This window comes from Branchiostoma floridae, chromosome 2 (genome assembly GCF_000003815.2).
Source record: "Branchiostoma floridae strain S238N-H82 chromosome 2, Bfl_VNyyK, whole genome shotgun sequence".
NCBI classification, from domain to species: domain Eukaryota; kingdom Metazoa; phylum Chordata; class Leptocardii; order Amphioxiformes; family Branchiostomatidae; genus Branchiostoma; species Branchiostoma floridae.
The window spans coordinates 30,494,453-30,521,548 of NC_049980.1; the positions used below are offsets into that span (position 1 = coordinate 30,494,453).

A 27,096-nucleotide genomic window follows, 5' to 3' on the forward strand; every position below is an offset into this window, starting at 1 on the left:
GCAGCACGGCCTCACGCGTTCCGCACGTCAAGTGAGAGGGGGCCTATACACCAAGAAATCATGACGTCCAGAACATGTGTATGCGATATCAGTTCCAAAAGATTCAGTCCAAAGACAGCTAGAGTCTGCCATAATAAGACTTAAACTGTGTGAAGCGTTGCTTTTTAATTGACTGAAGACCTTTATTGTACATTTCTGCCCAACCGAGCTAGGGCAAAACAAGTGTAGCAATAAAGTCTTTGTCAAAACACATGAGGAATATAAATTTGTCAGTGCTACTCATATGTCTAGAGTGAGGGAATGTACTTTATTAGGAGATTGCTGTATCTTGATTAAATCTTCTCTTGTTTGCTGTTTTTTCCCACAGAGGTTCTACCGACCACGTGCTGAGTACGGCGGAGCGCATGCGCAGTCGTCCCGTACGCAGGGGGAGGGGCGCAGGCGCAGTGTGTGGACACAGTGGACGGGCTGGTCACAATGTTCGCGCACGTGCGGGGGAGGCGCCTCTGTGCGCACGCGCAAATGTGTCAGCAGGTACGTGGCTTGAGATCTGATTTTGATATATGGTTGTAGACTCCGTTAAAAGTGTTGTTTTTCGTCTGCATGTTTGTTTGCTTGTTTTAGTGTGTGTCCGTAGTTATGTGGATATCATAGAGTGACGGGATGTCTTGGCCTTGGTCTGAAGTTAGTCTCACAGCAAGACAATGTATAGATAAAAATATGCTTATGAATATTATTGAATAAAAAATCGTAGTATTCCAAGTCATTTGCAATTTCGTCTCACCTTTACACTATTCACCTTTCCTGTATCACCAAAACATTTGTTGTCCTCTTTACTGATCCTCATTTCTGCTCCTTCTTTCCACAAGAAATACATGTGATTGTTAAGGACGGGTCAGCTGAATGGCTCTCTTGGTTGGATATCTCTATATTAGTCAATAAAAAAAGTTACTTAGGAAGATATAAGCCATTGTCTTTGCTACCTTGTAGGCCTGGATCTGAAGGGTCTTCATGTGAAGGAGAGAGCAGAGAATACCGAGTCTGCAACAGTAGGGTAAGTTATTTCACATTCACAAATCATTTACAATCGTTCAACATCTCTATACGCGTTTAAGACAACATTCGCAGTTTCCAAATACAGCTAAGTCTAGAGCACCACCAACTCATTTATCAAGGTTTCGTGTCAAAGAAAATCAAAGGAACTTCGAGCATATCATAGTCATGGCGTATATCAAGACCAAGTTCTGTCTGCACGGGGAATATACTAGTAATGCGGCATTTGACCCAAAGTTGCTCGTAAGTTACTGTTGTCTCGAATACTCAAGACGTTAACAAATTCCTGAGCAAAAAGGGGTCTAAAGTCAAACGCTCTCCAAAAGAACATTGACCATGGGGTTAGTTGACTGCCATTACTTCACAGAAACGGAGAACAGAGAGGATCACGGGTGAATTAAGTTACTATAGTTACTGCTGCATACTGTATTCGTAGTGATCATACGTATGATCGCAATTTGGGGGAAAGCCAACAAAAAAAAACTAATAATAGGTTTCTCGTCTCCCATGTGTGATCCGTTTCTTTCTGTTCCTACTTAATGATCTATTTCTTTCAATGTACAAATGAACAATAAAACCTTGTTTGATTACATGGTTCTTTATTCACAACCAAGACATAAAATCACGATGTTTCAGCGACCGTCTGTCACCTTTCTCTGGGCAGTTATGACTGGTGCTATTCCACATTCCAGCTACTCCCCATGCAAACGATCGGTTCCAGCTGTTTGTTTTTTGCCGTTGTTTTTATCAGGCTTTTTATTTTGTACTGTTTACATAAATTAGACAGGAGAAAATAAAAAAAAGCCCGATCTTCTTAAAAATTATGCCAAAAACACGTAAAAAAACAGCCGGAGCCAAACCTCTGCTTGGAGGGTATACTGCAGCTAGATGTCGCTGCTAGCAATGCTGTCCCATGGTTAGCAGCTATGTCTTGCGAAAAACCACCTTTGTCATTAAGTGATTCTCCAACCTGATGAAACTGTTCATTGGAATTTATATAGCAATAATCTTTATTGCAAATTCATGCCCGAGCATACAAAGTAAAGCAGAAGTGGTATACATACTCATACTTAGCAAAACAAAGAAGGAAAATGATATTCATAGATAAATCAAAAGGGAAATAACGTCTAATCGTAATCTATTTCTACTTAAGCTATTTAATGGATTTGAATTCTTTTCCGTATGCAGTAGGAGATGAATTTTCCAACATTTTCACATACCTGTTACAGGAGTGTGGACCTGGTGCCGTTGACTACCGTGCCATGCAGTGTTCCCTCCACAACAACCGGCGCTTCCTGGGGAGGCTCATCTACAGATGGGAGCCGCATTACGGTAAGTGGCGTCTCCTGTTATTGTATTAGGTTTAGGTATTTGTATATATGGTCGTTCATTGTATGATCCCCGAAAGATGAGCTCAATCTGGAGCTAAAGAGCAACCCAATAAACTTAAACTCAACTCAAGCAGATGTAGGAATGGGAGATCGTAACCTCTTAGTAGTGAAACGCAAGAGGGGCGAGTAGAACAGAAATAAACAATATTTTTGTTTCACAAAAATGAATTTATGCCTACCTTCTCGGCCGTTATAGTTATTCAGAAAGAACCCATAATCACTCCACACTAAATGTTTCTTGGTGGGAATACCAGCAACTTTTATCGACTGGCATAAAGCATAACAAATACGACAAACTTTACAAACCAAAATGGAAATAATTTTGCACAAATTGTCATGCCTGACATATACGATCATTACACTTATTGTGTATCTGAAAATGTTTTACAAACGTTGTAATATTATAACCAACAATCAATCACGATTTTTCCACCCGCCTACAACAAATTAGCATTCGTGCAAAGTTGAATATACTTGCAGCAAGAATGGTAAGGTTACTCCGTCAAAAGAAGAAATAACGATATGGGCTAACGAGTCCAACAGCGAAGCATAGAAATCACAGCTTGGCACATGAATAGCTATGTGCCCAAGTTAAGTCAGATTGCCGCAATGTTAACAACAACGATAACAAAACAAACACTCTGGCAATATTACAACTAGAAAGGCCGACATTTGCTTGAGAGCAAATACAGCATATTTCAGCCATCTCCCTCCCCATGCAACAATAGACTATTTCAAAATCACCCATTTGAAAAATCACTTTTACTAATGACGGTTTAACCCAAAAATGAATCTTACAAAATTCCCCCGTTCAAGAATGGACTCCAGTGCACCCTATGTGAATTTGCACAATAGACCAGTCCAGAAATACTCCCACTGAAACCTTGGCCTTTTGAATAAGAAACCAAATCCAAAATTGAATTTAGCAAAAAAAGGTCCCAGTGCATGAAAAGGTATAATAGACCAGTCTAAAAACACTTCCACTAAAAATTGAATTTTGAATCATCACCCGTCCAAACTGAATTTGAAAAAAATCCCCCTTCCATGTGCAAAAAATGGACTCTTCCATGTAAAGTAGAGCAGTCCAAAAATACATCCGCTAAAATAGGACTTTGACATAATCATTGAAGTCCAAAAAATGGATTTTAAAAAAGCCAATGGATTTTAAAAAAAGCCCCCTCCATGCAACAATGGACTCTTCCAACACACCCATTTAAAATTGCAAATTAGACCAGTCCAAAAATAACCCTACTGAAAGACTTTGACAAACGAGAAGTCACCAAAGTCCAAAATATGAATTTAAAAAAATCCCCCCTCCGTGCGAGAATAGACTCTTCCAGCACACCTTCTGTAAAACTGCAAAATAGACCTGTCCAAAAATACACCCACTGAAAGACTTCACCATTCCTAGGATGAATTTTAAAAAAATGAACCCCTCCGTGTAAGAATGGACTCTTCCAGATAACACCGGGCTCGCTGATTGGCTGTCACCCCCCCCCCCCCCTCTTTAGGATATAGATTCAGGCTAAGTGATTGGTTACCTATCTAATTAGATTAAATAGACATATATGCCAGTAGGTGCAATCGGCAGCTGGGGTCAACGACCTTAAGGTCATTGACCCCTCTGGCTATTGGAAAATGACCAAAAAAAATCCCCAAATATATCATTTTGACGTAGTCTATGACAAAAATTATACATGTGTCATTTGAATAAATATCTAGTTCACCATTTTACCAAAATTTAGGTCATTTGGTTTTAAAACCAGAGCACAAGAGCCAAAGGTGTACTTTTTGGTCATAAAATGGCCAAATAATCGCAAAATTAAGCATTTTGTTGTACTGTATGCCTCAACTGTTAATGAATCCATGTGCTCATATGTCTAGGGCACTCCTATACTAAATTTCAGGTCATCCGGTTCTAAAACCAAGGTACAGGAGCCAAAAGTGTCCTTTTTTGGTCAAAAAATGACCAAAAAATCGCAAAAATAAGCATTTCGTTATACTGTACACCAAAAGTGGTATTGAATTTATATGGGGGAATTATCAAGGCACATCTGTGCCAAATTTCAGCTCATTCGGTTATAATACCAGGGTACAGGGGGCCCAAATATACAGTTTTGGTCTTAAGATGACCAAAAAACCTTAATAAAATCATTTTAAAGGCAGATATGAAAAAAATGAAAAAAAACGTCTAAGGGTATTGGCCCACTCTACCCTTGTGCCAAATTTCAAGTCAATCGGTTCAGGAACAACGGAGATACCGTGTTCCGAAGATTTGACAGGAGAAAGAAAGAAAGAAGAAACATTACGAATACTAGAAAGGCCGACATTTGCTTGGGAGCAAATACAGCATATTGCAATCCATTTTTATCCTGGAAAAAATCCCCAAATTCAACAATTTGCAGTAATGTCTGCTCAAAGGAAAATGAAGTACTGTGGGCACTTGTCCTACACACCTTCATGCCGAGTTTTAGGTCATTTGGTTTCAATACAAGGGCATATATGCCAAAAATATACATTTATAGACAAAAATGGCTAAAAATCCCAAAATAACTCATTTTATAAGTGCTCTATGAAGAAAGTGTTGATGGGGTCCTGTTGTCATATGTCCAATGCACCTCTGTACCAAATTTCAGGCCATTTGGTTTACATACAAGGGTATAGGGGCCAAAAATATACATTTTTAGTCAAAAATGACTGAAAAACCCAAAATAACTAATTTTTGAAGTGATCTATGAAGAAAGTGTCGATGAGGTCCTGTGAGCATATGTTCAATGCACCTCTGTGCTAAATTTCAGATCATTAGGTTTTCATACAAGGGGATAGGAGCAAAAAATAAACATTTTTAGTCAAAAATGGCCAAAAACCCTAAAATAACTCATTTTTGGAGTAAACAATGAATAAAGCGTTGATGGGGTTCTGTGGTCATATGTCAAACGCACCTATGTACCAAAAATTTCAGGTCATTTGGTTTTAATACAAGGGCATAGGAGCCATAAATATACATTTTTAGTCAAAAATGGCCAAAAACCCTAAAATAACTCATTTTTGAAGTGATCTATGAAGAAGGTGTTGATGGTTTTCTGTGCTCATATGTCCAATGCACCTCTGTACCAAATTTCAGGTCATTAGCTTGTAATACCAGGGCACAGGGGCCCAAAATATACATATTTTGTCTAAAAATGACCAAAAACCCTAAATATCATAAATTCTAAGGCCTCTATCAAGAAAGTGAAAAAAATGTCTGGGGGTATTTGCTATTTCTACCACCCTGCCAAATTTCAGCTCATTTGGCCAAAAAATGAAAAAGTTGAATCAATTTGAAGATTTGACAGGAGAAGAAGAGACCAAGGAAAAACAATATATTGCAATCCCATACTATGTATGGATTGCAATATAACAATATATTTCACCATACCTATGGTATGGCTGAAATATAATAACAATAATACCCAGTAGAGCCCTGTAGTATAACACAGTAATCATTGCCAGGAATATGCTAAATGTTTAAATTTGACTAATGTACCTCATGTCCTAACGTGTCTCAAAATCAAAGAGCCTGTGTCTAGGATACTAAGACTCAATAAGTATCCAGACATAAACAAGGAACAGCGAAGATAATATAAGTTGGCACTTGCCACACTTTAAACTTACCAGGTTATTTCTTTAGCTTTGAAAGCAACTATCTAGGAGTCAACAACAGGCTAACCAAATGGATAACCATAAGTATAAATATGAACAAATGCTAGGGAACTGAATGTACAAAACTTACGTAAGAGTCTATTATGGAGCAAAAGGTGTACATGTCACAGGTTCTGGGCATTTAATATACCGCGAGATGGTTATTAATATGATCTGTAAAGTAACAACGTGTTTCTTAGATCTTCTTCCGTTCTCAGTTAGGTTATGTCAACTGTATCTAGAACATATGCTTATGTAACTATCCATATAGCAAGTACGTTAAGGATAATGACACATATCTTGATAAACAACACTTATGCAGATAATACATGGCCGTTCACCACTATACTATCACAAAAGTAAGTGTACTACTGTGGTCAAACTTTTCTATGACACTGTAGTAGTACTACAGTGTCATAGAAAAGTTTGACCAGGAGAAACATGTTTTAGCAATCCTATCAAGTGGATCTGTTTCAAGGCTGATGAAAGATGTAGTAGTTCTTGAATGGTAACCCTACACTCCTGCAATTTATCAAGGGGCAGTCGTGCCCCCAATAATAATCAGTGTAGTAAGGTCGTTGTTGTTTTTGGATGAGTTTTTCTTCTGCCTGTGGTACTCCCACATCCTGATCCCTATCACTGGAAACTGTAAGATCACGTTCATAAGATGCGTATGTGCTATTATCGAACATAAAAACATCAGTAATATAAGTGGGATAACATATGTTCAACTTCCTTACTGCTATCCAATGAAGCGCGGTGCTAACTGTTACAACGATGGCACGTGCGCAAGACGTAAAATATCCCGCGGGCAAACACCAAATGTAATAGTAACCGTCCTTAAAGAAGAAACCTAACAGATGTCTGCTGGTAACACTCCCAGCAGGCTGGTCCTACATGTCCTTCACAAATCACCCCATTTGTAGAGCTGGGCAGTAGGCCTGCTGGTAACCTACCTAGCAATCCTACATGTCCTTCACGAGTCATCCCTCTTGTAGAGCTGGGCAGTAGGCCTGCTGGTAACCTACCTAGCAGTCCTACATGTCCTTCACGAGTCACCCCACTTGTAGAGCTGGGCAGTAGGCCTGCTGGTAACCTACCTAGCAGACTGGTCCTACATGTCCTTCACGAGTCCCGCTTGTAGAGCTGGGCAATGGGCCTGCTGGTAACCTACCTAGCAGACTGGTCCTACATGTCCTTCACGAGTCCCGCTTGTAGAGCTGGGCAATGGGCCTGCTGGTAACCTACCTAGCAGACTGGTCCTACATGCCCTTCACGAGTCACCCCACTTGTAGAGCTGGGCAATGGGCCTGCTGGTAGCCTACCTAGCACGCTGGTGTTGCCCGCCGATGTTGTTCTCGGTAGAACAAATGTTGTATGTTGTAGTAGGGGGAACAATTGAAGTCGTACTAGAAGGAGTGTGGGCAATGACGGCTGAAGGTCCGTTACTTGTCACTTTGCGTTCTTCCTTCCGTCGTTCGGGCTGGCGGTATCGATGGAACTCCGAACAAGGAGAGAAAATAAATCAAGTAATTGATGAAGAATGTTTCGATAAAGAAAGTGTAATAACTGTCATGATTCAACATAGTATGTGATCGAATATATTGTGAGATAGTAAAATTCTATGTGATCACTGCAAGAAACATTAAAATAGTATACCTCAATGTAAGGTATAAAATCATCCTTCATATGTATAAAGTACAAACTTAGATGCAGATGACCATATACGAATTATCACTCACTGGCGTCCTTAGGTAACTCACCATCAGGAATCCAGTCTGTTTTAGCGGTAGACTCTCATAACTCAAACGGTGACACACCAAGGTCAACATTCCATTTCCAAGAACACATAATTGAGGGGGGAAATAGCATCCCTCAAATCGACAGTCCTACAGTATCCACGCCAAGGATTACCCTGTTGCCCACACCTCTCACTGTCTCAGATTTTATTCTGAGAATCTCAATCAATAAATAATTGAATAAGAGAATGGCCCGTGAGTCATACAGTCACACAGCCAAATATAACCTATGCTAGCCCTCCTACCTGGTCACACAGGTAAAAAAGATAAGAGAATGGTCTGTGAGTCATACGGTCGCACAGCCAAAATTAACCTGTGATAAAGCTGGCAGGTGGCACAGGTAGATGAAAGAAGAAAATAGTCTGTGAGCCATACGGTCGCACAGCCATAAATAACCTGTGAGTTATACGTTCTCACAGGTAAATAAAAATAAGAAAATGGACTGTGAGTCATACGGTCGCACAGCCATAAATAACCTGTGAGTTATACGTTCTCACAGGTAAATAAAATTAAGAAAATGGACTGTGAGTCATACGGTCGCACAGCCATAAATAACCTGTGAGTTATACGTTCTCACAGGTAAATAAAAATAAGAAAATGGACTGTGAGTCATACGGTCGCACAGCCATAAATAACATGTGAGTTATACGTTCTCACAGGTAAATAAAAATAAGAAAATGGACTGTGAGTCATACGGTCGCACAGCCATAAATAACCTGTGTTAACCCTTCAAGCAGGTGGCACAGGTAAATAAAAATATGAAAATGGACTGTGAGTCATACGGTCGCACAGCCATAAATAACCCGTGTTAACCCTTCAAGCAGGTCACAGGTAAATAAAAATAAGAAAATGGTCTGTGAGTCATACGGTCGCACAGCCATAAATAACATGTGAGCTATACGTTCTCACAGGTAAATAAAAATAAGAAAATGGACTGTGAGTCATACGGTCGCACAGCCATAAATAACCTGTGTTAACCCTTCCAGCAGGTGGCACAGGTAAATAATATAAGAGGATGGTCTATGAGTCAAACGGTCGATCAGTCAATTATAACCTGTGAGTTATACATTTACACAGATGAATGGGTAGCTGGTTTCACCTGCCGAACAATCCTTCTGGGAACTGAATTGTTACATTTTTACTACTTGAATTCTTCGTTTCTTCTCAGGCGACACCAACTTTTTAGGGGGTGAAATCACACCAGTGGCTATAATGATCTCCCAATCGGTTAAGCAACATGAAAGCTGTGGTGCATATTTTTTAAACATTACAGGGGTTGTGAAAAATGAAGGAACCAGTGATGTTGTCTAATTTGCTCCATATCAAGTCATAAAGGCAGGCGACAGCATTTTTTACATTTCAATAAGAACGAGCCTAATGTGTCCCTGCCTTTGTTTCCACCCTGTAGACAGTCTGGGATTTCTAATAAATCTATGTATTTATAGGGTACAATTCACCCTTGTAGCTACTGGGATGGTCACAGTAGGGAATACTTCCTTGGTACTTTACCCAGGGAACACGGGATTCCTGTTTAAGAGAATGGTCTAAGAGTCACAAAATAACCCGTGGTAACCCTCCTATCAGGTCGCACAGGTAAATAGAATAAGAGAATGGTCTGTGAGCCATACGACTACACAGCCAAATTATACATGTAAGTCCTACTTTCGGACAGGTAAATAGAATAAGAGAATGGTCTGTGAGCCATACGACCACACAGCCAAATTATACCTGTAAGTCCTACTTTCGGACAGGTAAATAGAATAAGAGAATGGTCTGTGAGCCATTCAGCCACACAGCCAAAATATAACCTGTAAGTCCTACTTTCGCACAGGTAAATAGAATAAGAGAATGGTCTGTGAGTCATACGGTCACACAGCCAATATATAACATGTGAGTCCTACTTTCGCACAGGTAAATAGAATAAGGGAATGGTCTGTGAGCCATTCAGCCACACAGCCGAAATATAACATGTGAGTCCTACTTTCGCATAAGATAATAGAATAAAAGAATGGTCTGTGAGTCATACGGTCACACAGCCAATATATAACATGTGAGTCCTACTTTCGCACAGGTAAATAGAACAAGAGAATGGTCTGAGAGCCATACAGCCACACAGCCGAAATGAAACATGTGGGTCCTACTTTCGCATAGGTAAATAGAATAAAAGAATGGTCTGTGAGTCATACGGTCACACAGCCTAAACATAACCTGTGAGTCTTACTTTCGCACCGGTAAACAGAAAAGAAGAAAAATGGTCTGTACGGTGACACATTTTAAAATTAACTTCGCAGTATTGAGTCAACGATCAGCCATGAACAAATACTAACTGTGAGCCATACGGTCACACAGCAGATCTTTATGATAAATAAACCAGGTCACATAACGGGTAAAGAGCATGACCTGATATTGAGCTAATTTCATGATGTATAAACCCAAGGAGGTTAAAAAATATCATAACAGGCAAAAACCTGACTTGTTACCGGCAAGAATTAATTTTCGAATTAAAAAGAAACAAAATATGATACAAAATAATCCACAATAATCAGCTAACCAAACTCACTCGGGACTGGGTGGGAGGGCACAAAAACATGCGATTAACTCCCCAATTCGGGCGTGGAGCTCGGGGAATTTCAAAACTGCCCTTCTTCTATCTCTGTGAAGAATGATTCAGCGTTCGAATCTCTGAACACTGCTTGTTTGAAGGGCGCTGATTGGTTGTTCGAAAAGAACTTCGGTTTGATGCTTGGCCCATGTAACGTTGGGCCAAATCAAAATATATCGGCCGTCACGTCCCGCCTAAATTTTTATTTTTGTTTCACAAAAATGAATTTATGCCTACCTTCTCGGCCGTTATAGTTATTCAGAAAGAACCCATAATCACTCCACACTAAATGTTTCTTGGTGGGAATACCAGCAACTTTTATTGACTGGCATAAAGCATAACAAATACGACAAACTTTACAAACCAAAATGGAAATAATTTTGCACAAATTGTCATGCCTGACATATACGATCATTACACTTATTGTGTATCTGAAAATGTTTTACAAACGTTGTAATATTATAACCAACAATCAATCACGATTTTTCCACCCGCCAATGGAGCGATAGCGACGAACCCCCCCCCCAAGCGAGCCGCTAGGCGATTTAGAAAGGCCAGTAAGGTAGGCATGAACAAAATGATGATCCCTGGAAACGTGACCATCAGTCAGATTCAGATACCCCTTTCCACGATACTGTGCTGTTTCTCTCATGAACAAATAAATGCCATACAATAATCACTCATAAACACCGGATAGTGAAATTACCCCTCCTGATTTATCTTGTTTCATTTATGCACAATGTCAAAATTTTGAAATCCACTCTGTGGTACTTCTGTCGTCACTGTTAAACAGTTACCATCTATGACATTGCTTGAATGCTTGAAAGTCCTGAATTCCATTTTTCTCGGCAGGATTTATAACGTTATAGATTCTATGCAAAGTTTTGGAATCGTGTCGATACATAAGATAACGTTAATAACGGCACGGAACTTTAATCGGATACTTTTCAAAACCCATCTGTCAGTCAAAACTAGCTCCGGTATGCAAAATATTTTCAGTGCTTTACAAAATCGGTAAGATATACGACTTAAAACCTTGTTAAGTTTGAGCCCATAAAGATTGCACATTGCAACGACAAGTTAATCAATCTTCCGTTATGTTTTCAAGCCAATAAATTAAATTCGTGGGAGAGGGGCAGCGTTTGGAGTTTCAAAAAATTATACTTTACATCCTCACATTACACTTTTATCATCACAGAGAATATAAAACAAATTAATAAAATGTCCGTCTAAGGCAACCGATATGCCCTGAAGTGTCCTTCTTTCAAGTACATCTCCAGTCTTTGTCAATCTAAATTGGGCGGAAATCAGAACACGTGCCATTTTGAATCATGCCTCGGCACGCCATTTCACCCCTATTATTGAAAATGCTCACATCCAAAAGCTAGCAATATGGACCTCACGGCCATACCAACAGCCCCCACGTGGGGAACGTACAGTAGAGAGTTTGTAATGTGTTATTCGAACCCTATTTGATATTAAACGCCTGTATGAAGTTCCCTCATCCTGACTAGAAACGTTCAGATAAACACCAAGTCGCAGTTATACTACCATTGACTTAACAGTTTTCAGTCAAGTAAATCTGTAAAAAGTTTCGTGAAGACTCCATGGCCTTTTCGTCACCCACGCTGGCAACAGTTCTTTGTAACACAAACAATCGTCTGCTGTTTGCTTCCCGTCTTGCTACTAGTAGACTAGTGACTGAGATAAACTGTGAATGAACACAGGCTACATACCCCAATACTTATATGGATAAAAAAGAAAGACCTGGGGCATCAGTGTACATGTGCCCGGAAAGTTTCCAAACTCATATTGTGGAAACGAACGTTAACGTTACCAATGTCAAGATACGAATATCTCACTTACCGCAACAGTGTACGTTAACGTTCAAATCCAGCGCTGTAAATTCCCCCAAAGAGACGATTCACAAAACAACAAAAGATAAGATTAACTCACAAACACAAAAACATGCGATTAACTCCCCAATTCGGGCGTGGAGCTCGGGGAATTTCAAAACTGCCCTTCTTCTATCTCTGTCAAGAATGATTCAGCGTTCGAATCTCTGAACACTGCTTGTTTGAAGGGCGCTGATTGGTTGTTCGAAAAGAACTTCGGTTTGATGCTTGGCCCATGTAACGTTGGGCCAAATCAAAATATATCGGCCGTCACGTCCGGCCTAAATTTTTATATATCGGGAATCGACCCGGCTCCTCCAGATCACAACACTAGCAGGGTAACCGATCGACCCAAAAGCCAGACAGGCGTTTGGCATGGTCAGTTAGCGCTACTTGAACCCCCACTGTTACAGTAGTCACCCTACATCTGCTTGTAACGTGCCACTACAGAATTCCGCTAGGCACCATAAAGCCACCACATTAAAAAAAAAGAAGTTTAAGGAAAAATAATCCTCAAGTACAATATCCACACTTCAGTTATCCAGGTGCTCAAAACACTTTTGAGAAGGCCCTGATATCATCATCTTCTTCAATAATGATAAAAAAAAAGTTTATTAGAAATTCTTGTCAGATGGCTAATTGCAGGTGGCTTGAGAGATTATGGGAAAATAGTGTAGAACAAAAGCACGCATCTGTTCTAGTTTAAAAGCTAACTCTTACGTTTTAACTTGTTAAATGTAATACTCTTATAGCTTGGGTACCCGGCATAATCATAAGAGTTGACGTTAATCCATGAGGAGAGACGAGCTAGTGAGTATCCCGAAATCACTACAACAGGGACATCTAAATTTACACTAGATTTTCCTAGCCTTATGTCATTGCAAAATGGATGCTGACGTTGATCCCAGCAATCAGATTTGGAGATATGTTGACAGAGAACGATTTAGTTACAGTCTCAGCCTTTTACACAAGCGCCACCTTTCAGTTTCAGGTGGAAACCCATGCGAGCTGAACTGCATGGCGACCAGGTACAACTTCTACTTCGGCTTCGGCAAGGTGCTGGACGGGACGAGGTGCTACGCCGACCCGCAGAAGAAGAACATGTGCATCGCCGGGAAATGTCTGGTGAGGTCTTGACTGAATCTTGTGTAGTTTTAGATAAATCAGAAGATAATCAGAAACTCGATTGCATTATTATATCGGCTTTTACTGCCCTGTACAATATAAGACGCTGTAAACATATTTGGCAAAATGTCAGTTGTAGTTGTAGAGGCATACGGTGTTATACTGCACCATTTGAGTTTATACCTACCCTTGCGGGATAACATACCCTTTCTTTTAGTTGAATACAAGACAGTAGAACATATCTGAATTACTTGCATTTTAGAGACGTGCATTTTATGCTACGTGTGACTGTCTATGTGCTATAAAGTCAATTTATCTTACTAATTCTAGCATTCCACACCTGCCCTTTTCTAGCATGTCTGTTGTTCGGAAACATACTGTGTAATTTAGTTTTTCCCTTTAACTTTGCATCACGTAGAGGGAATAAGTGTCTATGGCTCAAGTACATGTCACCAAATTTGACCTGCCATACCGTTCCCTACCGTTGACAGAAAGTGGGTTGTGACGGGATCCTGGGCTCGGACCGGGAGGAGGACGCGTGCCGCGTGTGCGGCGGGAACAACGCCACCTGCGTCAACGTCAGGAAGGCCTACATGACGTCATTCCCGTCCAGTGGTGAGGCCTGTCGTACATGACACACACTCTTAAATCTACATTTTTGTCATTATCTGACCATTACCTCTTTCCTCGTAACCTCTATGAAAAGAGGTCAGAAAACCGATTTGGAAGGCTCAACTTTGGGCGTGGTCAGATAGGTCGTGCGATCATCGTACGATTTTGATGCCATAGCAGGCCGTGAAACAACCAACTACCGACATGGATCCAAAACAGCATTCTGTGTACCAAGACAGTTGAACTTTGCAGGAGACGTACATTTTTGTCCTCCAAAATGCCCGACGTTAGCGATCGTACAACCTTTGTCTTTGTGACCGCGCCTTTAACAGACAGACAAGCAAACAAACAGTTCATCGGTCATCAAACTTGCGTAATGTCTCAATGTCTTATGATCACAATGCGTACACTCTAGATATTGCATTTCGCTAACATGTCCTGTATCAAAATCTCGATGCTAATGTACACCACGAATGATTGGGGCGTTAAATCATTGCTCATAGTAAACTGCATACTGATTTCATCAAAAGTACGCAATTAACCAAATTCTCTTTTCATCCGGTTTATGATAGAAGGTGTTTCGTTTCTTCCCCTCCCAGGAAGTTTCGGCTATAACGAGGTCGCCATGATCCCAGCCGGAGCCATGCACCTGAAGGTGCAGGACACGAGCAGGAACTATCTCGGTAAGACGCAGTAATCATAAGGTCTCATTGATGTATTACTCCGCGAGTGGGTACCCTATAAGAGATCCGAGCCAAAAATGAACGGCTGCACGGACGCATGTTTTTAGCGGTGAGAAATTCCCTTTTAGCCAGCGGAACTGATCTCAAAAGTTAGATTGGTGAAAACTTATTTGTAACTGAAGACATTAGCAGGTAAAGTTTTACAGCCGCGCGCTAGGTCGGAGGTACACAGTCGTGGGTTCTGAGTGGTGCGGTTGTACACTAGCAGCGAAAAAGTGCCTTTTGTGGGGATTGACTAATCGTAGTTTGTACTTGCTATAAAAAAAGTTCCTACGTAAAGTTTACGTTGGAAATTTTTCCCACGATATAGGGTAAATGAGCTCGACATAGAATGAAAAATCTGCTGAAATTTCACGTAGCTTCATTATAAACGCGCCCATTTAAACCACGAATTATAACATAGAAGTCTATGGGAAGAAGAAACTCATCAATGAGACCATAAGTAAATGTCAGAATGCTATACATCGATCGTTGTACACCGTTATATGCTATCGTTATATATACACATACATATCAGAGTATCTGTATCTGTATAGCCGGTATAACCGCCCTATGTGGCAACATACCAACTTCGCAAGCACGCGGCGTGACAGCAGCTGGTTTTGCTACACTGAACAACCTGTCTCACCTTACCTTTGTATATCTAGCTGAAGGCATTGCAATTGTTTAAAGCTATCTGGTGAGGATGTCCCTACTGTACTTGGCAAAGATTTTTGTTTTTGTACACCTCAGTTTTGACTTGAATGATTCTGTAACTGAGTACGTATACTTTTGTGTATCAAATATGATAATGTTTTACACCGTGTCCCGGAATTTGCTAATATTTGGCTAGTCCAAAAGTTTGTACTTAAGCTCAATTCACAACAAAAATGTCACGATTGGTTTTCAGCTCTGATGCGTCAGGACGAAACGTCTTACGTCATCAACGGCAACTGGATCATTGATTGGCCAGGAGTCTATGACGTCAGGGGCATGCCCATAAGATACGAGAGAGAAGCCGAAAACGAGGCTATTAACTCGGTTGGTCCAATCCCGGAGGACCTGCATCTCATGGTGCGTATCTGGTTATGATCACGTGCAAATCACGTACATGATCATGTGCAAATCACGTGCTCTACCAGTGTTATAAAGTAGCTTTTCATTTCAGCCAGGACCCTGTTACCAAAATACATGGCAATCGTACTGAATTAAGTGTTCGTGAGTGTCATCAGGTTGGTTAATCACTTGATATCCCTTGATATCTCCAAGCAGATGTTATGCTACCGTAGGATCTGCTTGGAGATTACGTCTGGAGTAGACTCTAGTCATGAACAGTAATGGGGGCATGAAGTCATTTATGTTTGGAACACGGCTGTTTCACAATTGAGTGTACCCATTTATTTTTCCACATGTTACCAGTTGATAAGGAAGTCTACATAAGATATTACTGTTTTAGACTTCTATTTTCCAAAAGCTGGTGTAACGAGGAACACAACAAAAAAAGAAATAGAGAAATCCATCAATATTTGGCGAAATTATCATTAAAAATGTTGCCTAAAAATGGCCCATTTTTAGTGTTACCAGGGGTCATTCAGTTTTTTCACATTCTGACCATTGCAGCTGACATCACAAACATGGCTGCTACCTTAAAATTCCTTATTTTGTACATGCAGTCATATGTTAACTTGAGATTTATTACAATTTTTCGAAGATATTCCAACTTTTTTTGGTCAGCAAGGTTATTTTGTATTTTCATCCACATGTTACCAATTTTAATGTAATATTTGCTTAAAGATTTCAAAGTCTGTAGCATTATTTTATTGTACTGTAATAAGTGTTAATTTGACATGTAAAGTTTTGTTATGATGTATGTAAGAGAACAAAAGTAGAATGAGATCATTCCTACTTTCATCTGACTCACATCGAAGGATCAGAGTATCGGCTGTCATTTTCCGAAAAATTTTGTCCCGTCCGTACCCCCCCTCAATTTCTATATTAGGCTAATATTACAAACTTTTAATTGTGATGGTTTACAAGTCTCTTTGACTAGATACCAAACCACTATATAAACTATATCTGTGATAAAGACCTTGCCTGATACAGCACCGTATAACTTCAAATGTCCCGTCCGTACCCCTGTCCCGTCCGTACCCCCCACCTGTCCCGTCCGTACCCCCACTTTTAGTTTTAAGCAAAATACTGGGGAAAATGACATCCCAATTGTTGAAATAACACATTATTAATACTAAATAGATACAAACAATTGATGTCCTCACTAAAAATAGTAGTTTTTAATGAATTTGCCAGCATTTTCTTTATCAGGTTTTTCTTTAACGCCCATAAACTGCCTGAGGTTGGTATGAGATGAAATTTGATATTCCCCTAAAGTTACCATCCCATTTGCCCAGTATGTGCTCTCCTCTAGCCCAGCTCACTCTCCCAGATCATCATCATGATGGTGATGACCCATTCTTCTCACCCCCAAGTGCAGGTAGTGTACATGAAAAAGGACAGAACAGACACTACCTGAGACACCAAGGAGAAAGGCAAAGGTTCTGGAGAGACTTGTCAAGTCAAAATAAAATCCTTGAGAAGAAAGGGGTACTTGCTGTGACAAAAGAGAGCAGAAGAAATCTGCAAATAGGTCAAAAAATTGCAGATTCCCTGACAGAACAGATACATCCCATCAAGTTCACTGGTTGAGCATGGCCATCAAAGAAAAAATGCCATAATGACATTCTCAATCTCAGATCATTCTAGATCAGATCAGATCTAATAATGATGTCTTTCTCCTTTTTTCTTAGTTTAGACAGTATTGCAGTATTTGTACATGCTTTATTTAACTTGTAGTCAGTGAACAAATGTGTTCAAAAAGGGTTCGGACAAGTCCCTGCAGTATCAGTCTTTTTGGCCTGTTGTCTGGTTGTGTCCCGTCCGTACCCCCATGTATTATCATATTCATGAAATGATCAAGTCTCTTGCTGTGTTTCCCAAATATGAATGCTAGAATCTTATGTAGGGGTTTATAAAGAATGAAATTCTAACAAAGTTAAGCTATCAAAGTGCTTGAACTTTAAAAAATTGTATTTGACCTTTCCTTCTACATGAAATAACAGCAGGATGTTATCATCGCCTTACAATAAATGACCAGAAAATGACACAACAAGGTGCTACTGCAAATCAAAGTTAGTTTTCTGGTCTTGTGGATTCTAGTGATGGAAGATAACATGGAATAGTGTTTATCTTTAGTTCTTCATGTGGGTATACTGTATGTACCTTTACATACAGTCTTAAAGTTGTCCCGTCCGTACCCCCTCAGTGCCCCATTAAAGAAAGACCTGTATAAAAGTCACCGAGAGGTGTTGTGCAGAGATCTTTTAGAATATCAAGCCACAAGTATGTACCTTTGAACTGCCAATATCAATTTTGTTATATATCAAAGTTGATTTTTCAACCTCAATGACACCTGTTTACACTGCAGCAGCGACACCTAGCTGCAGTGTGATGTAGAACTAGTTAGCGTTATCCTGAGTAAGGATAGATCCAACAACATTGGCTAGGTATTAATTCTCGGGATGTGTACACATAACTCAATTTATCATGCATCGTCCTAACTGATCTATTTTGGAGCAAGTCGTTACCAATTTCTTACCTTTTGGAATGTTTCGTGTCATTTTGTAATTAGAAAGAAAATTTCTACAATTATAGAAATTTTTCTTACATTTCAATTTTTCCCCTCCACACTGCCAGGTTTTATTCCGTGAGACGAACCCAGGGATCCACTACGAGTTCTGGCTTCCCCTGGACAGGTACAATACCATGGTCCGTCAGCAGGGGAAGACGTACATCGGAGGGGGCGGGCATGTGGAGGTGGCGTACCCCCGTCCGCAGGTCCAACCCCTTCTCCCCACCACCACTACCCCTGCTCCTACAACCACCACAACAACAACCACTGCGGCGCCCAGGCGGACGGCTAGACCGTTCAGGCCCGGAAGAGGGAACACTGGATACTGGGTGTGGGTGCCTGCCCCGAACACCGGCGGTTCCAACCGCAACAGAGACGGTTACTGGGTGCGGAGGACCCCGGGAAGCCCCGTGTCTAACTCCAATGGAAACAGGTTCGGATTTGGTAATAGAGGAAATCGGCACAATTCAGGAGGAGGAACGAACAGCTTTCAAATTCCCGGGAGAGGAGTTCACACGGGGATAGTTTCTGGAGGATCGCGTGGTTCTGCTGGAGGAAACCGATTCAACGCAGGGCAACCCTTTTATCCGAGGACCCCCACTCAAACGAGAGTAGACAGCGGCTCACAAAGTAGTTCTCAAACTTCTTCCAGAAGTACAGGGAACAGACGTCACCACGAAAGAGTGAATGTGACTCCCTCGAGAGAAATCTATAGAGAGCGCCCTTCACAGAGTGGAAATAGCAACGTGTATAGACCACCAACGTCTTCACATGGTGGCTCGACCAATGAAAACGCTAGGAACCCAAGCGTTCCTGATAGGTCGCCCTCTCAGGGTGCCTCGACCAATGAAAACGCCAGGTACCCAAGCGTTCCTGGTAGGTCGCCCTCTCAGGGCGGCTCGACCAATGAGAACGCCGGGAACCGAAACGTGCCGGCTCCTGATAGGTCGGCCGTCGTCGGCTCCACGAAGGCACGAACGATTCCGAACAACAACCGACAGTCCTCTCGGGAAGATTCGGATGACAGACAGCCCTTGTCCGGTGGCAACGTTCCCGACAGACGACCCTCTTCGGCTGAAACCGTGTACGACAGAAGATACCCACCGAGAGAGGAGGACTCGAGTAACGAGCTTAGTCCCGGTAGGACTGCCAGCGAGGAGACGAGGACGACTGGGCGGACAGAGAACGTCATTCCCCCGGCTCCTGACCCGGTGCCCCCGCCGCCGGTGTACGGTCCCGCTGCAGGTACCGTCGGGGCCAGACCTACACCAAAGCCAACTAAATATGGTAAGCCGTATTTATAGTTTTGCTAAAGTGAGAGTGCTAAAAGTCCTTAGTTAAGACTGATACCAGTTATTACGGAACCTGTGTAGTCTTTCGAGATCTTGTTTCAACAATTAAGTGGTAATCTTCGCTAGTTACCTCTGGAATACATATTATCGTTGTAAAGATTTTATGCGCTATTTTAGTACGGAAGCTTGTTCCAAAGATTAAGTTTCAGACAATGACTTTGTTTTCTTCTGCCTACCCCCCTCAAAGACAGTGTAGGCTGTCTGGCGTGCAGGAAAGTGAAAGGACGGTTCAAGAACTTCTGCAGAAGTGACTTTGGTGAGTATCTGACGGGATATCCTAAAAGTACTCTGCTGCTTCTGTCTTAGTTCTGGCCGAGGTAATGAATTGCACTGATATTGACATTCCTGTCCTTGGTGCTGAATACCTTTAGTACAGGTTTTTAAGTCTTTTACCAGTAAACTCGACTACATTATGTCTTCGAAATGCCCTTTAACTTTGAAACATTAAATGCGGTCATTCTATCTATTTTCACTAGAGACTACAACCGCGCAGCTACCAAAACTTGACAGGTTGCTCAACGAACGTCGTTGATAAAGAACGAATTTCTTTCCGTTTTGTGTGTTTTGTTATCTCTCTATGAAATCAAGGGTCATAAAAATACACACTTGGTCACTGTACGGCCCCTCAGCAATTGCTATCTAGCGAAAATGGGAGCCGAATGTATGCTGCTTACCCTTTTCTTTTCGCTCTGTCTGCTGTACTGATTTGCTCTCCGCCGCCATTCCTTTAAGTATGATAAGTATTTTTTCTGTAACATTGAATCTATGGTAGTTAGTACCGTGGTTCTCATTCTTGTTAATTGTTGACCCAGATATTTCCGTCTTTTTTCTAGTCGTCCGTGTGTTGGTGATGTCATCTAGAGTGTACGCCGACTCGATCCGTTATGACGTCAAGATCCTCTACTCTTTCAAAAACACGTTCCCGTTGATCTCGCGAGAGTTCATTTGGGTGGACGGCGTGTGCCCGTGTCCCAAGCTGGTGGCCAGGCGGGAGTATGTCGTCATGGGTTCCCGCAGCGTCTCCCAGCAACGCGGCGAGGCCAGGCTCGTGATTGGTCCGAAAAGTTGGGTGAGGCCTTGGCGGGAATCGCTGTTCAGCATCATGGAACAGTTCAGAAGGAAACCTTGCCAAGGACGGACTTGAAAAGAGAGAGAAAAAAAATTGCGATTATGGTGTCGAGTCCTGAAATCTCTGTTGTAAATATCACTTGTTGGAGACTCCGACCTTACATACGTAATGTGTATTGTAGCGACATAACTTGAATCCTTTCAATCTTGATAAAATGTATAGAACATAGCCGAACACTTAGAGTCGACTTAAAGTTTTGATCAAATATTTTATAAGTCACAAGAATTCGAATCTCATAGATCTAACACTAATGGTGTATAAAATCAAGGCAACATTTTGTCTACACTTCACTTTTATATACTTAAAACCACCATCTTCTACTTCAAACCAAGGCAGCTTCAAACGGCTAATACCATTGCCATTGTGTACAGCTGTACAGTCAACAAACTTTTAACAACGGGTATGTTACAGGTGTGCATGTGTTATATGTAGTATTGTTTACTCCTAGACGTCAACTGCAAATGTTGTAATGATAGGTAAGAAAGGTACGTACTGCCACAACCTTGCCACATGATACTAACATTCGAGTCAACTGATACAGTGTTCCGTACCTTTTCATAAGAATGATAGTATTACACGATCTAAATCACCTTCCTATGGGTGTACGTGTAGTAGAGCGATAATGTTGTTCCTCTCTTTTGATGGTTCCTTTGGATGAAGCAGACAGGTGCTAATCTCCATGTTGGTGTCCGTTATTCTCATTTTAATGGCCGCAGCTCAGGCATGTATATATAGCGTCTGTGTATCTTAAGTTAAACTAATCTCCAAGCAGATCCTATGGTAGCATAAGATAGTATCAAATGCTACAAGATGAGTGAAGCCGGCCTAGGAGTGTGTTTGGCTACCGGACTGATGACTCCCTTTGGCCAGCTGTACTCCTAAGCCAGCTTTGATACTATCTTATGCCACTGATACATCAGTCTCGCTCTTTGTTGTGCTATACGCATTTATACGGGGTCATTGGAAAGGGTCAGACGATTTCTATATGATTGTTCGAGCTTTACAATATGCTAAAATGTAAATAGATACATTTACAGAATTGTTACTATTTTGACTACCATCTTAATTCTTGATCCGTATCAGACCGTTTCGCTGCATTTTGTTCACTTATGTAACATTATGAATAAGTGTAACAAATATTTTCTTCAAGTATATGTATAATACCAGATATGTATACATGACTTGGTCTGCGCGGACCTATGAAAGAACATGCTTTCACAAATACTGTAAATGCAAGTTCGCGGGGATTTAATTTCGCGGTAGCGGCAGAAAGGACTTTTTGCGGTGTTTTTTTTTTTAAAGTTCGCGGTAACACCATAAATTGCAGTCTAATACTATAGTACAAAAATGTTCGCGGTGGTTTTAAGTTCGCGGTGAAGTGGTTTCAGCGAAAACCACGAACATTAATCCACCGCGAACATTTCTGCATTTACAGTATGCTGTTGGTGAATGATTTATGATCAACGTTTTACTTTAATTTGATTAAGCAATTAAAACTGGATGAGAAAATGTAACGTCTCCACAAACATACCTCTCTCTTTTTGAAATGTGATACCTCATTGTGTAATTTAATCCTCCACAGTTCGCAAAGCTACACGATAGCAAAAATATCGTCACCTTTCAGTACAGTATATAAAGATGTACGTATTTCTTGTACTGCGTGTATAGCAATAAAAGAAGGATACATTCCAAGATTATGTCCATTTTTTTTCTTGTTAAGGTAACAAATATGAACATGTATAATATAGATATCCACATACGGGAGAGGTTTAGCTGTATTACAAATAATTCGAAATTGTCTAGAAAAAATGTTGTGAACAAGAAACATTACCTTTATGATATGAATAGCTTTAAATTCGTAAAGAGATAACTCAGTTAAGGATCAGCAGACTTAAATTGAATATAGAAACAAGTAGATGTCATAATGTAGTCCTTGACCAAAGGTTTTGTCCAAAGCAAATTGAAGATGAATTTCCCTTTATAATGGAATGTGTTATGCGTAATACACATTTCTCGAATAAAGTACAACAGACTTGAAGGAACTCGATGCTACAAACAGATTTGCACATGTATATATCGTTAGATGCAGTAATAATGCAAAACAATGTAAAAATAGGTAAATATGTAAAAGACTGCTTTCTTATTAGAAAAAGTACTAAAATTAATAATTAGCCTACTCGATTGTAACGCTATATAAAAACCTATGTTAGCCTCTATTGTTTTGGAAATTAGGATGTTAAATTCTATACTTCTATTCTCTATGAGTAATAATTGTTGTCATGCACTGTACCGTGGGCAACTTTACACACCAAACAGTACATGTACATGTAAGTCTATGATCATTACGTTTTCCATGGCACTAATTAATAGTCTTCTAACCGTCTATATCACAAGCACGGTCGTAATAATCATCACCTTACCACTTGAATCACTTATAAGTTGTCCCATTTAAAACCTCCTTGTATAACGCTAGTTTACCTTTATCTGCGGAGTCACCTCAAGTTGACGGACGGCCGTATAAACACGAAGCGAGAATAACACAGCCAGAATTCTACCTTGTTCAAAGTCAATATTGACCCGTTCCAGGCTGTAACTATTTTAGGTGAGCCCGGATCAATTTTGTTTTCAGTGAAAGTAACTGCGCTATTTTGAAAATATTGCAAACGGATAGAGGTTACCCCACGGATAAAGGAAACCTAGCGTTAGGTATAAACAGTCCAGATGACTATGACCTTGATGATCTGACAGGGAGCGGCTTCGTGAGGCAGTCGTACAGCACAACCACGGGATGGGCCTCCCTATGCTCCTGCGGCCTGAAACATCAAGGTTTGATAGTAGCAACGCTTCGAGTCGAAAGTGAAGGAACTTGTGCGTGGCATTACTTGGATCCATTCATCCATGAAGCTCATCCTCCTACGCAGGGACATTCAACGGTGAAACCGTCTGTCTGGATGTCCCTGCTTTCTCAACCGTCACTCTTAGTTCCTGTGGACGTCCCCCCAAACAAGCTGTCAGCCAATCAGAGAATAGGCCTTTCTGTTTATAAAAGGGGGCTTGCATGTATAAGGGTAAGCTCATTAATATCTACAAGCAGGGTGGTCAGGAACTAAGGGTGACGGTTAAGAAAGCAGGGTACATCCAGACAGGCGGTTCCGCTGTTCGATGTCCCTTCATAGGATGATGTAGCGCAACTGGAAGCGGCTCACTGTTGAGCTCCTGGTTTCAATTAGTTATTAGTAATAGCTGGAAGACCTGATTCAATCCTGGAATGGGAGATCTTGGTTGGGGCTGCACCGGTCTTTCGGAAGGGACGTAATATGTGTGTCTCGTGTTCGAGGAGGAGCCTCTAGTACGTTAAAGGGAAGGGCTAGCAACATCCCTGCTACTGAACATGCAAGGAAACTATGTGCCACTATGTACCTTTACACACCGATTCTTTGTTCGAAAAATCTTTACTGAGCAACCATGTCTTCATCTCAAAAACAATCATAGTTAGCCATACATACTTCGTTGCCAACCTTGTGAAGGAGGAGAGTAGTAAATGACTTTAGCTCACTTGTACTTAATGTTTATGAATCTTACCTCTTGCAACTACTATTTGCAATTGACAAAGGGATTTCAACAAAAGACTAGCGCGACATTCTTACTTGAAAATGTGCGATGAATAATATTGCCGAAGTGACTGATCGGATGTTAATGGCAGTGGTTCGACTAAGGGCTAAGTGCTGTAACACATGGGGTGCCTACAATTGTACTTTTAGACTCTTGCTTACCATTAGTCTTGCCGCCGCAGGAATTGCTGTCGCCCCAGCAGCAGTTCCAGCTGTCTCAACGTGTGCTTGATTTTGAGACAGAATGGCACAGGGCAGCTCTGCTGTCCGCAACGTTTGGCATGGTAACAACAGACAGGCATCAGCTGCTTACAAACAGGGCAGCCGCCATTATAGGTCTTCTTCTCACATTTCTTCATGTGCTGCACCACACGTTTCATCTTATGACACTTCTGTAGGCCGCAGGCGGCGTCTTGGCACTTAGAAGCGTGAACAACTTCCTGGATGCACCTCTGGATGGCCTGACGCCGGGCCTCCTGTGGACTCGGACTGGGCTGTAGGGCAGACATCATAAATGAGCGAGGAATCAGCTGCTTACAAACAGGGCAGCCGCCATTATAGGTCTTCTTCTCACATTCCTTCATGTGCTGCACCACACGTTTCATCTTTAGATGTCAGAACTCCCATAATGCGAAAATAGGCAAATATATGCTTTGCTATTAGAAAGAATACTGAAGCTAATGATTAGCCTACTTCATTATGATACTATATGAATGAATTATGCATATTAGCCCTTATTGTTATGTTAACTATGATGTTAAGCTTTATCCTATACCTCTATTTTGTACTTTATGTAATAGTTGTTGCCATACTTTGTACCATGTACAATTGTCGTGCAATAAAGTTCTTTCTTTCAAATCTTATGACATACGGGAAGGCCACAGGCGGCGTTGAGAGGCGTAAACCAGCCGTGTAGGGGTGATCCGCTGGAGGGTAAATTTCGGTATTTAGACTGCTTATTCTTAACAATGGGAATCATGGCAGAAAGAGGCTGTCAAAAATCCCCTACCTGAGTTTTAGAACATGAAAAACTCACATTGGCGTGGTTGTTCAGCCTTTAAAGAGTAATTTGACGACAAAAAAAGGAAAAAGTTTACGGCGGAATTATACTTTACGCCATCAAAACATAATATAGGTGGTGGCCTTTTCACCCCCTGTTTCTGCCTGTGAACAACACCAAAACACCTGACTTCTAAGGCCTACTGCAACTACAAATATCACTAAATATCTTTTTTTTTTCAACACAATATAGAGGCTATAACCCTTACCTATAATATGAACCTCCAAAATCCAAACATATCCCAAGAAAAACATTTTTACAGGCACTTTTGCCAAGGGTACCTAATCATTTCCGGAAATACTGAAATTTGCCATGGATGGACTGGTGCCTGGCCTCCTGTGGACTCGGACTGGGCTGTGGGGCAGACATCATTTGCAATGCGCAGCAGAGGGCAAAAAATGGGAATGCAATTAATTATAGTGCCAACTAAAACCCTTGAAAATCCTCCTTTTCCTTGAAAATTTTGGTCCAGTCCATACACGGTCATCATTGAAGAGATCCTTTAACAGAACTTAGAAATACTTCATATCGATATGGCATCGAGTGATTGTTCTCACCATACCAATACTTATGCATTGTAAATATGGTATAAAACGACCATACCTGATTTTTCTGTACATCCACTGAGGCACTGGCCATGGTTCCTAAATCCTATAGACAAAGAAATTGCGTTTGATTAAGGTAAAGATTATCATGACAAAAGTGTCCGTATCTTTTTTTCCGCCTAATCATATTGTGGTGTCAAATGGCCAAGTGGCTTTGAAAAGTTGGTGGACGCAAAACTGATTTTTGTTTGATTTTTGGCCACCTGGTGTTTGAACTTGACACTGCAGGCTGCCTTTTGTATGTGATTGGGGCATTTCTGGCGCTATATCTCCAGAACGAAACATAAGATTGCGATAATATTTGGTACTAGTACATGGATTGGTGGCGTTGGCCTGATGTTTAGGTTTCGAGTTTGTGTTTGGCCCTGGACATGCTGTGGTTTTGATTTTTGTGACATATATAGCCTCCAATGTAAGATGGAAGGGGCATAAGTTTGGACCCCCTAGCAGCATTACCTGGAACTGCAGGGACAGTTTGCTCACAACCTTCCCCACTCACATCTGCTTGATTAATACATTTGTACCCCTCATGCGAGGCTATAGCCTCTACCAGGCTCCCCAGGTAGCTGGGAAAATAGTTACTGTTGTAATTGGCCAAACAGACAGAAAACACACCAGAGGAGTTGGTTGAACCTTGGCTGGGGAAGGAGTTTCATAGCCGGCAGAGGAGTTTCATTAAAGATGGCAAAATGAAACTCCTCTGCCGGCTAAACTCATTCCCCAGCTATTTAAAATGATAAGGGGAGGAGTCCAAAGTCCGGTAGGGGTCCAAAC

The 27,096-nt window shown here is 41.1% G+C and overlaps 2 protein-coding genes across 2 annotated transcripts in view; one reads left to right on the top strand and one right to left on the bottom strand.

The window, feature by feature from the left end:
• LOC118409729 (3-oxoacyl-[acyl-carrier-protein] reductase FabG-like) overlaps positions 1-12,650 on the bottom strand; it is an 876,245-nt gene extending 863,595 nt beyond the window's left edge. Inside the window, exon 1 of the mRNA XM_035811006.1 lies at positions 12,393-12,650. The gene's annotated coding sequence lies outside the window, so the exon portion shown is untranslated. The remainder of the gene's footprint in view (positions 1-12,392) is intronic.
• Positions 1-22,735, top strand: part of LOC118409149 — a 62,606-nt gene extending 39,871 nt beyond the window's left edge. The window contains exons 3-12 of the mRNA XM_035810018.1: positions 368-534; positions 991-1,054; positions 2,283-2,385; positions 13,407-13,546; positions 14,038-14,161; positions 14,758-14,841; positions 15,791-15,954; positions 18,631-19,852; positions 20,081-20,173; positions 20,751-22,735. Coding sequence (XP_035665911.1) covers positions 368-534; positions 991-1,054; positions 2,283-2,385; positions 13,407-13,546; positions 14,038-14,161; positions 14,758-14,841; positions 15,791-15,954; positions 18,631-19,852; positions 20,081-20,173; positions 20,751-21,061 — 2,472 coding nt within the window. The 3' untranslated portion in view covers positions 21,062-22,735. The remainder of the gene's footprint in view (positions 1-367; positions 535-990; positions 1,055-2,282; positions 2,386-13,406; positions 13,547-14,037; positions 14,162-14,757; positions 14,842-15,790; positions 15,955-18,630; positions 19,853-20,080; positions 20,174-20,750) is intronic.
• Positions 22,736-27,096: the final 4,361 nt, after the last annotated feature.